This window comes from Protomyctophum bolini (genome assembly GCF_963924005.1).
Source record: "Protomyctophum bolini genome assembly, chromosome: 12".
Taxonomy (NCBI): domain Eukaryota; kingdom Metazoa; phylum Chordata; class Actinopteri; order Myctophiformes; family Myctophidae; genus Protomyctophum; species Protomyctophum bolini.
The window spans coordinates 45,623,307-45,635,806 of NC_137873.1; the positions used below are offsets into that span (position 1 = coordinate 45,623,307).

The 12,500-nt window shown below is 44.7% G+C and overlaps 2 protein-coding genes across 6 annotated transcripts in view; both read right to left on the reverse strand.

Annotated features, from left to right (window-relative positions):
* Positions 1-12,500, reverse strand: part of LOC308325835 (coatomer subunit beta') — an 82,118-nt gene that overhangs the window by 51,603 nt on the left and 18,015 nt on the right. The gene's annotated exons all lie outside the window — the stretch shown is intronic.
* The window catches only part of LOC308325836 (dynein, cytoplasmic 1, intermediate chain 2a-like), a 25,274-nt gene that overhangs the window by 4,625 nt on the left and 8,149 nt on the right, over positions 1-12,500 (reverse strand). For all 5 annotated transcript variants that reach the window (XM_080778547.1, XM_080778545.1, XM_080778546.1 and 2 more), the window contains 3 exons: positions 8,758-8,857; positions 8,128-8,253; positions 6,689-6,835 (listed from right to left, as the gene is read on the reverse strand). In XM_080778547.1, the coding sequence (XP_080634673.1) occupies positions 6,689-6,835; positions 8,128-8,253; positions 8,758-8,857 (373 nt within the window). The remainder of the gene's footprint in view (positions 1-6,688; positions 6,836-8,127; positions 8,254-8,757; positions 8,858-12,500) is intronic.

Here is a 12,500-nt window from a genome sequence, read left to right on the forward strand (position 1 = left end):
ATAACACCTGTTTAACACAGGATAACACGGTCACAATGTTAGTCATAACACCACCTGGACGCAGTACACTGGGTGCTGTTTAACACAGGATAACACGGTCACAATGCTAGTCATAACACCACTGACACAGTTTTTTTTGTGACCAACTTTTTCTTTTTTTTCTTTTTTTTTTAAAGAACCCCGGGTTAGCACAGACATTACAGGAGAGGGAAACAACAATGGTGCATACGTATGAAATTCCCATATCATGTGTATGTATATTCCGATGGGTTTTAGTGGACATAGTGGGCATAGAGGACTTTGTAGTATTTTAATTTGGCAGAGTTTTCTGGGTGTAGAATAAAATCTTAAAATCAATTTCTAATGGGTTAGTTGATTGTTATAATTACGAGATGTTAGAGGAATATTATTCCTTACGTTCTGCCAATTTATTCTGATATTGTAGTCTTTTAGATCTATGTTCCATACAGTGATAATACCTGTAGTGACATTACATTTTTCTTGTAATTTATTATATAACCCGGAAACAAAGCCACTTTTAACATTTATACCATTCAAGACATTCGTTAAAGGATGAACTGGTAATGGTTGGTTCCAGGGGACTCCATACGCAACTGTAAATAAAAAAGTGTTTTGAGCTCTTGGAAAGATCTGAGACCATATTCGTTATATATATCCGATAATTTGTGGATACCTTGTCTTTGACAATTCGGAAATATGATTGGTCTCTCACCCAACTGTAGGGAATTATTCTCGAAAATAGGGGTATCTAGATGCCATTTTGTATCCCACTGTCCAATTTTGGCGATATGTTTCCAGGCATAGATCGAGTGGGCTATAATTGGACCAAATTTAGTGCGACAAAAGGTGTGTGAGAGACCGGAAAAGAGAATATCTTTAAAAGTATATGGAGATATAACGTGTTTATCCATGTTCACCCATGGTACATCGACATCATTGTGGAACCATCTTAACAGCGGTCTGAGCATAAAAGAGAAATAATACCTTTCGAAATTAGGAACCGATAATCCTCCTGCCTTCCTACTGTTTTGAAGTGTGGAGTTACTGATCAGCGGATTTTGCTCATGCCATATAAATTTAAATACCAAGCCCTGCAGCTTCTCCCAGAATCCTGGGGGAGGTGGTAAATGAATCATACTTACAAAAAAGTTAATTTTGGGAAGTATATGGGTTTTTATCACAGAGAGCCTAGCTGAGAAGGAAATGAATAATAGAGACCAACGATGTAATTCATCTGTTATCACCTTCTTAAGACTCTTGTAATTTTTTGACACGATTTTGTCAATGGATGAGTATATATCTATTCCCAGATATCTGAAACAAGAGCCCACTGGTATTTCTATATCCAACTATATCCCCTTTTTCTGTAACAATGTAATGATTGCTGTACTGATATCTCTATTAAAACTTCCTTTCGTAATGGCAAATTGAAACATCTCGAGTAGGATTGGGCCCAGTTCGTTCCAAAAGGTCAAATACAGCTCCGGTGGAATACCATCGAACCCTGGTGATTTCCCTTGTTTCATTTCCTTAAGTGCATCGTATAGTTCATCGTAGTTTTCGAAAAAGGAGTCTAAATCAGCTTTTGAGAATTGTGCTTCAGAAGAATAAAGTTGTTGATAAAAGTATTTAAATTCCTGATTTATTTCATTCGGGTCGTTTACAATCACTCCCTCTTTATTTTCGATTGATGTGATATCTGCTTTTCGTTCATTATTTTGGATTGACCTAGCCAGTAGGAAACTTGGATTATTTCCATTCAAGTACTCAGTTTGTCTCGTTCTGTGAGCTAAGAACTCTGCTTTTTGTGCCAATAAGGCATTTAGTTCAGACTTCACTTTAGAGAGCTCCCTTTCCCTCACTTGGTCATAGTTATTCTGTTGCAATGCAGTTAATAATGCTTGTCTATTTTCCAGAGTGGATATTTCTTGGAGATGAGCTTTGTTACGTGCAGAGGCAAATGATATTGAATTATTGCGGATAAACCCTTTAGTTGCATCCCATAAGAATCTCACATCTGTGACACTGTTTTTATTAATATTAATTAAATAAGTGAAGTCCGATCTAAATTGCTCACAGAACGAGTAATCCTGCAATAGCGTTAAATTAAATTTCCATCTTGTAGCACGTTTTGGGCAATTTTCAAATATGAGTAGACACCGATTTGCATGGTGATCTGATAGGGACATGTTGGAAACGCCTTTTTAACACAACGAAGAATATTAGGGGATATTAATATGTAATCAATTCTTGTGTGTGTTTTATGTCTATTCGAAAAAAAAGGTATATTGCTTTACACTTGGATTATAATGTCTCCAAATGTCGATCAGTGAGTGATTAGATACCAGATTTTTAAATGCAATTGTGGATGGGTTGTTTGTATTTGCACCTGATTTATCCAAGTCTGGTATTAACACTGCGTTCATATCAGCACCAAAAATGATCGCACAGTCTGAATACTCTTGTAAAATATTTGATAGTTGGGCGTAGAAAGCAGAGTCATGGGTATTAGGGGCATATACTGATAACAGCAGGACCTCTTTGTCACAGAGAATACCTTTGACATAGGTAATTCTTCCAGCTGAGTCATTTCCTTTCTTGATAATATCAAATCTTATTTTTGTAGATATTAGAATTATTACCCCTTTTGTTTTATTGGCGGCAGATGAGGAAGCTATGACCAGATATTTATTATTTTCTAATTTATCCAAATCTTGTGCCATTATGTGAGTTTCTTGGAGTAAAGCTATATCGATCCTTTTCCTATCCAAATATTCGAGACAGCTGCTATACTTGATATTATTATGTATTCCCTGTACATTCCATGAGGGTATGTTTATTTTTGCCATAATAGGTTTATGTTTTTAAAATGCATTTTTGTTTTGGCCCTTGTTGTTCTATATGGCTTAAATGAATTCATGGTAGAGTAACAAGGGGTTTCCATTTATATTGAATTGTCGAAACAAGGATTTAAGAACATAAAAATAAATGGTATAATACGTAAACATCGTGGAGCCCCTCCCCAATTGTAGTCTGGCATCAACCCATATCCCTCCCCCTACCCCTCCCCTCCCCACCCGAAGACGGTCACGTGGGCAGAACATCTTAGTGTTCATAGTCCACATAGCCACCTTCCAACCTCCTATTCTCTGCCTATTGCAGAGTTGTGACATGTTAGCTTGTCAAACAGCTCCCTCTGTTGGTCTCCCTATGAAATTGGCTTAAACAGAATAATACAAAATTAGGAGAACGCCAATGGAGAATGTCTCTCTTTCTTTCTCCTTTTCTTCAAATACACTAAATTAAGTATGAATATAATGTAGTATGTGATATTGCCATCATCACACAATTAATCACAGTGACAGCAACCAATACAGCATTAATGATAATAATACCAGCAACAACAAAATAATTGCAAGATAAATAAATAAAAACAAGAATGGAAATATAGCGAACATGTCATGTCATTGGTGCTGTCTCTAATAAATAATACTAGCAGTAATAAGGGAAATAATATGATGAAATAATATGAGTACAAATTATATAATCTAATCTAATGCACCGGCACAGATCATGTGTCGACACGCTCACTGGCACACACACACACACACACACACACACACACACACACACAAAACAAAGTCACAGAATTATATAAACCGAAATATAATAGAGCAGACGACACACACACACACACACACACACACACACACACACACACACACACACACACACACACACACACACACACACACACACACACACACACATGATATAGAATAATATAATAATCAAAGAAAAGAAAAGGGGGAAAAAGAGAAGAATGTCATTTTTAAACCCTTGGACCAGAGGAAAAAAACAAAACAACAAACTAAAAAAAGATGCGAAACTAGAGGTCTGCCCGTGTAGCCACATTATAGAGTCTTAAGAATAAGATGTCAGTTAATATTCTTATAAGAATGATGTTATTATAATTCATATTATTATATTAATATTAATATTACTGAATATCTCAGTTAATATGCATGGGATACGGGTCTCTAGTCCTCAGTTAATATGCGTGGGATACGGGTCTCTAGTCCTCAGTTAATATGCGTGGGATACGGGTCTCTAGTCCTCAGTTAATATGCGTGGGATACGGGTCTCTAGTCCTCAGTTAATATGCGTGGGATACGGGTCTCTAGTCCTCAGTTAATATGCGTGTGATACGGGTCTCTAGTCCTCAGTTAATATGCGTGGGATACGGGTCTCTAGTCCTCATACCTGTATTCAGCCTGTAGTGTATACATACTGTACAGTAGTGACAGTCAGTCCTCAGTTAATATGCGTGGGATACGGGTCTCTAGTCCTCAGTTAATATGCGTGGGATACGGGTCTCTAGTCCTCAGTTAATATGCGTGTGATACGGGTCTCTAGTCCTCAAACATGCGTGGGATACGGGTCTCTAGTCCTCAGTTAACATGCGTGGGATACGGGTCTCTAGTCCTCAGTTAATATGCGTGTGATACGGGTCTCTAGTCCTCAGTTAACATGCGTGGGATACGGGTCTCTAGTCCTCAGTTAATATGCGTGTGATACGGGTCTCTAGTCCTCAGTTAATATGCGTGGGATACGGGTCTCTAGTCCTCAGTTAATATGCGTGTGATACGGGTCTCTAGTCCTCAGTTAATATGCGTGGGATACGGGTCTCTAGTCCTCAGTTAATATGCGTGTGATACGGGTCTCTAGTCCTCAGTTAATATGCGTGGGATACGGGTCTCTAGTCCTCAGTTAATATGCGTGGGATACGGGTCTCTAGTCCTCAGTTAATATGCATGGGATACGGGTCTCTAGTCCTCAGTTAATATGCGTGCGATACGGGTCTCTAGTCCTCAGTTAATATGCGTGGGATACGGGTCTCTAGTCCTCAGTTAATATGCGTGGGATACGGGTCTCTAGTCCTCAGTTAATATGCATGGGATACGGGTCTCTAGTCCTCAGTTAATATGCGTGGGATACGGGTCTCTAGTCCTCATACCTGTATTCAGCCTGTAGTGTATACATACTGTACAGTAGTGACAGTCAGACTGTGGCTGTTGCTGCCTCGAGAACTTCCACTGTGTCGCCGGCATGCTGTGGTGGTGGTCAGTGGCGGAAGGTTCTTATAACGGCAGTGGGTTCATGCAGCCACGCCCCCTCCCCCCCAGCGGTGGAAAAAAAACGAGTTTTGTTTTCAGCGGTCGCTTATTGACATACCATTTAAAGTACGAGGAAAGTGTTTCTCCTTACAGCTATAACATTAAATTGTTCTGTTTCAACATTTCAGCATGATCAATGATAAACAGTAAAGCAGTCGCTTTGTGGCGGTCGCTTATTGACGGAAATTTCAGTGGACAGTGGGTGCATATACTGCATAATTGATATATTTTGCCAAAATGCCAGTGGGTTCATTTGCGCCTCTGAACCCACGGAGTTGACGCCTCTGGTGGTGGTGGTGTTTCAGCCTCCGTTGCCAGCCCTGGTTTGATCTCGGTTGTGTAGAAATCCATTGCCTCCGATGCATCAGTAAAGGTGTGGGTCTTGTTCTTGAAGGTGATGAGCATTTTTGCAGGAAAGGCTACACCGTTACAGCGTAGGTCGGTTTGGCGCAGGAGTGATCTGAGCCCGTCGAAGGAAGATTGCTGCTTGCGTTGTTCTGCAGTAACATCGCGGACAATGCTGAGCTTTTGTCCTTTATACTGCAGCCCACCTGAGCCGGCTTTTGCACCGGCGAGACGCACAATCTTTTGTCTTGTGTCAGAGTCGTTTAATTTGGCGATTAGGCATCGCGGCGTCTTGCCGTTCTTTGCTCCGATTCGATGAGCAATGTTTACAAAAGGTGGTGGACCTATTTCTTGACCAAAACGATCACTCAGCATTCCATTTACAAACAATGTCGGGTTGCCCATTTCAACCTTTTCTAAGAGCCCGTATATTCTCACATTCAATTTTCTGCTGTGATTTTCGAGTGATTCCGTTCTTCTTCTGTTTTAATGAATGAATTTCCTCAGATAGCTTTTTGTTCTCCTTCTCCAGTTGTAACATAACATTACATTGTAACATTGTTACATTGTAACATTGTTACATTGTAACAGCCTTTCATCAGTCTCGTTGGCTGCCGTCTCGAGAGAGAGTCTATCTTGTCCACGCACGATGATCCTTTTTGTTGAATCTTGTTTAGATTATCCTTAATAGGCTGTAGACTAGACTCCAATCCCGATGCTATTTCTTCACGTACTATTGATCTCATGAGCGCAGCTAGCTCGGCAGCTAGCTCGGCGTTCTCCATTGTGAACACTGATGAACGTGGAGAAACCAATATAGCTTTCTGGTCTCTATGGGTTTAAAATAAAGATTATAATCGAGGGATTGCTGTAGCTCGACGCAAACTGCCTTCAATCCATGTCACCGGAAGTCGAGTCACAATGTTAGTCATAACACCACCTGGACACAGTTTAATACGGTCACAATGTTAGTCATAACATGTACTCACAGTGTGGGCAGCAGCAGACAGGGGTATAGTGGTAGTTATGGGGGTAGTTAGAGGGGTAGTTAGAGGGTAGTTACTCACAGTGTGGGCAGCAGCAGACAGGGGTATAGTGGTAGTTATGGGGGTAGTTAGAGGGGTAGTTAGAGGGTAGTTACTCACAGTGTGGGCAGCAGCAGACAGGGGCGTCCTCTGGACCGGGGTCCTCTTGTTGCTCCTGTTGTCCCAGAGGACGATCTGTCCAGAATAAGTCCCGCCCATCACCAGGTTGGGATGGAAGCTGGCGAAGCTGGCGGACATCACCTCCGACTGTAACAGTATTATTATTATTATCATTACACTGGGTGGATTTACCCGTCGTCCTCTGAAGAGAAGTTTTGTTTGTTTGTGGTCTCCACACCACACACAGCTGTGCGTTCTGACCAGATTGTCTTAGTTGTAAATCCATTCTTCTGCCCTTTATTTCAGTGCACACATGTAGCTATGTGTGGTTTAGCACTGTGTTTTAATATCTGTAACTTTATCACCGTTGGATGCAGCTGCCTGATGATCAATACATCATGAATGAATAACATCGCGCGTGATCGCGCGTCGCGGTGAAATCCGTCTTTTATTTAATTTGATCAATCCATGACATTGTTGTTGTTAGAAGAACAGCTCAAATATTGATTGTGAAGACACAGTGTAGTAGAAATGCTGGTGTGATCTTCTTAAAAGTGGAAGGATCATAACATGTCTAAGGTATTTTTTTCCCCTGACTTTCTGTCGGTAAGAATCAGTGCACGGCTGATTCAAGCCATGCATTTAGGGGTAAAAAGGTACCTTTGTACATTATTAATAATGTAATGTAAACATACAGCATTTTAAAATTTAGCAATTAAAAGCATGGGTCTAAAACTACAAGTAACTTCATGGAATAAATTATAGCCTACTTGCAGTGTTAGCTGCAAGTAGTTTTACTCCACATGTATTTATTTGAAAACTCAATTAGCCTACTAGTTACTTTTTAGATACATAAAACCACGTCCGTCCGTCCGTCCGTCCTATATTTCTATATTGCAATATTGATACTTTCTCATCTCTATTTATTCTCATTCTAAGAGTTCTAGATGACCTAATTCTTCTCGTCCAGCAGATACAGTTATACTGCTTTACAGAACATTTAGCAATTAAAAGCACTACAAGTAACTTCATGGAATAAATGATAGCTGGTTTTACTAAGTGTCATTCTGTGCAGTTGACAGCTAACCTAGTGGGGGGAGTGGTTAGTGGATGGGGGGAGTGTTTATGCAAGTATCTAGGGGTGGAGACAGGTATCTATTGTCACACACATTCCTGGGTTCAGAGGTGCTAAATTATTTGAAGGGGGAATTCTCTAATTCTGGTTCAACAAGTTTCAAATGGTCATATCTTCTCCATTTCCCCCCCAAATTTCAATGAGCAATACATCATATGAAAGGTAAGGTTACAGTGTGCCGTTTCATAATATGTAAAGAACTGAAAAATGACCATGGCCTCCTTGTGTATCAAACCACTGTCCCCGGTCACATATGTAATGTGATTACCTGACAGTGTAATACTGTATGATGTAATATAATTACCTGACAGTGGAAGGTATATTCCGGCGTGGTCTTCTTGTACTTCATGTTCCAAACCAGAGCAACTCCGTCGGGTTCATGAGGAGAGTCTTCATTGTTGTTGTAGGAGGCTACGAGGAGCTCTGGGTACTGGAATAGATTACATTATAGATTACATTATAGATTACATTATATAAATACATTGTTGTTGTAGGAGGCTACGAGGAGCTCTGGGTACTGGAATAGATTACATTATAGATTACATTATATAAATACATTGTTGTTGTAGGAGGCTACGAGGAGCTCTGGGTACTGGAATAGATTACATTATAGATTACATTATAGATTACATTATATAAATACATTGTTGTTGTAGGAGGCTACGAGGAACTCCGGGTACTGGAATAGATTACATTATAGATTACATTAGAGATAAATACATTATACACAATTACATTTATTATATACATACATAAATAACACACAGACCTATAAGGATACACATGAAACCTTCTAGTCTACACACACACACACACACGCACGCACGTGCACGCACGCACGCACACGCACACGCACACACACACACACACACACACACACACACACACACACACACACACACACACACACACACACACACACACACACACACACCTGTGAGGACCAGTCCAGGCAGGTCACCACTCTGTTCTTGGTCCAACGTTCGTCTGCAAACTGCCTGTTGAGAAGCAGCTTGGCCCCCGCCTGAATGTCACTGAAATATATACACAAATATATACATTACCCCGCCTGAATGTCACTGAAATATATACACAAATATATACATATTAGAGATGACCCGATACTGTATCGGAAAAGTATCGGATCGGCCCTTAGTTGGTCATGTCGGGTCACATCGGTAACGGCAAATATGCCAGTCTAACCAGCGATCCCACACAGGGGTAAGGGGTCAACACTATGCCAGTCTAACCAGATCCCACACAGGGGTAAGGGGTCGACACTATGCCAGTCTAACCAGATCCCACACAGGGGTAAGGGGTTGACACTATGCCACTCTAACCAGTGATCCCACACAGGGGTAAGGGGTTGACACTATGCCAGTCTAACCAGTGATCCCACACAGGGGTAAGGGGTCGACACTATGCCAGTCTAACCAGATCCCACACAGGGGTAAGGGGTTGACACTATGCCACTCTAACCAGTGATCCCACACAGGGGTAAGGGGTCGACACTATGCCAGTCTAACCAGCGATCCCACACAGAGGTAAGGGGTCGACACTATGCCAGTCTAACCAGATCCCACACAGGGGTAAGGGGTCGACACTATGCCAGTCTAACCAGTGATCCCACACAGGGGTAAGGGGTTGACACTATGCCAGTCTAACCAGATCCCACACATGGGTAAGGGGTCGACACTATGCCAGTCTAACCAGTGATCCCACACAGGGGTAAGGGGTTGACACTATGCCAGTCTAACCAGTGATCCCACACAGGGGTAAGGGGTTGACACTATGCCAGTCTAACCAGTGATCCCACACAGGGGTAAGGGGTTGACACTATGCCAGTCTAACCAGTGATCCCACACAGGGGTAAGGGGTCGACACTATGCCAGTCTAACCAGATCCCACACAGGGGTAAGGGGTTGACACTATGCCAGTCTAACCAGATCCCACACAGGGGTAAGGGGTTGACACTATGCCAGTCTAACCAGATCCCACACAGGGGTAAGGGGTTGACACTATGCCAGTCTAACCAGTGATCCCACACAGGGGTAAGGGGTCGACACTATGCCAGTCTAACCAGTGATCCCACACAGGGGTAAGGGGTTGACACTATGCCAGTCTAACCAGTGATCCCACACAGGGGTAAGGGGTCGACACTATGCCAGTCTAACCAGATCCCACACAGGGGTAAGGGGTTGACACTATGCCAGTCTAACCAGATCCCACACAGGGGTAAGGGGTCGACACTATGCCAGTCTAACCAGTGATCCCACACAGGGGTAAGAGGTTGACACTATGCCAGTCTAACCAGATCCCACACAGGGGTAAGGGGTTGACACTATGCCAGTCTAACCAGTGATCCCACACAGGGGTAAGGGGTCGACACTATGCCAGTCTAACCAGTGATCCCACACAGGGGTAAGGGGTCGACACTATGCCAGTCTAACCAGTGATCCCACACAGGGGTAAGGGGTTGACACTATGCCAGTCTAACCAGTGATCCCACACAGGGGTAAGGGGTCGACACTATGCCACTCTAACCAGTGATCCCACACAGGGGTAAGGGGTTGACACTATGCCAGTCTAACCAGATCCCACACAGGGGTAAGGGGTTGACACTATGCCAGTCTAACCAGTGATCCCACACAGGGGTAAGGGGTCGACACTATGCCAGTCTAACCACCGATCCCACACAGGGTAAGGGGTCGACACTATGCCAGTCTAACCAGTGATCCCACACAGGGGTAAGGGGTTGACACTATGCCAGTCTAACCAGTGATCCCACACAGGGTTAAGGGGTCGACACTATGCCAGTCTAACCACCGATCCCACACAGGGTAAGGGGTCGACACTATGCCAGTCTAACCAGTGATCCCACACAGGGTAAGGGGTCGACACTATGCCAGTCTAACCAGTGATCCCACACAGGGTAAGGGGGCGACACTATGCCAGTCTAACCAGTGATCCCACACAGGGTAAGGGGTCGACACTATGCCAGTCTAACCACCGATCCCACACAGGGGTAAGGGGTCGACACTATGCCAGTCTAACCACCGATCCCACACAGGGTAAGGGGTTGACACTATGCCAGTCTAACCAGTCTAACTAAACACACTGCCTGTTGAGAAGCAGCTTGAACTTGGATTTCACTGAAATATATATACAAATATATCCGCTTGGATGTGACTAAAATGTAAATTACACATACCCGCCCCTCTAGACCAGAAAGCACGCTGGCTGGGCCAGGCTACCCTATCCGCCCCTCTAGACCAGAAAGCACGCTGGCTGGGCCAGGCTACCCTACCCGCCCCTCTAGACCAGAAAGCACGCTGGCTGGGCCAGGCTACCCTACCCGCCCCTCTAGACCAGAAAGCACGCTGGCTGGGCCAGGCTACCCTACCCGCCCCTCTAGACCAGAAAGCACGCTGGCTGGGCCAGGCTACCCTACCCGCCCCTCTAGACCAGAAAGCACGCTGGCTGGGCCAGGCTACCCTACCCGCCCCTCTAGACCAGAAAGCACGCTGGCTGGGCCAGGCTACCCTACCCGCCCCTCTAGACCAGAAAGCACGCTGGCTGGGCCAGGCTACCCTACCCGCCCCTCTAGACCAGAAAGCACGCTGGCTGGGCCAGGCTACCCTACCCGCCCCTCTAGACCAGAAAGCACGCTGGCTGGGCCAGGCTACCCTACCCGCCCCTCTAGACCAGAAAGCACGCTGGCTGGGCCAGGCTACCCTACCCGCCCCTCTAGACCAGAAAGCACGCTGGCTGGACCAGGCTACCCGCCCCTCTAGACCAGAAAGCACGCTGGCTGGACCAGGCTACCCGCCCCTCTAGACCAGAAAGCACGCTGGCTGGACCAGGCTACCCGCCCCTCTAGACCAGAAAGCACGCTGGCTGGACCAGGCTACCCGCCCCTCTAGACCAGAAAGCACGCTGGCTGGACCAGGCTACCCGCCCCTCTGGACCAGAAAGCACGCTGGCTGGGCCAGGCTACCCGCCCCTCTAGACCAGAAAGTTGACTGAGTTTGACTGTTTTTAACATTTTGTTTAATAAACTATCAATCAAAAAATTCTTCACACACACACACACACACAGTCACGCATACAAACTGTGGCATGTCGCTAGGCAACAGGCCGCCAGGTAGGCATGGGTCCCGAGAGAGCCAGTGGGAAGGAGGCAGAGTGCAGCTGAGAAGGCCCCGCCTACCACTCGGCCAGCTGGTAGACGGCCGCTACGTCCCCGCCTACATGTTGTCTCAAGTTCATGAATACGAATCAAGGCCACCTGCGGAGCCAGACAGACAGACAATATGTAGGCGAGGCTGCCTCTGCCCGCACTTCCCACATGACGCTTGGAGAGACAGGTCGGGCCATGCACTGGTGGTAAGCGACTCACACACACACACACACACACCCACACACACACACACACACACACACAACCAGCGCTATGTATGTGAAGACTGAGGCAAGCACTAACTCAACCCTCTCTTTCCCGGACGGGAAGGGAAAACCCCCGTCAGTGTGCCTCGGCCAGGAGGAACATTATAGGAAACTCATACAGATCCCCCGTGAGGACCTGGATAGGGAAAGAGCCGGCCAGCGCCACCCTTAGGGAAAGAAGGGAAAGCCTGGAGCTCCCACCAGTGACTTTTTGTTCTGCTTGTATTTTAT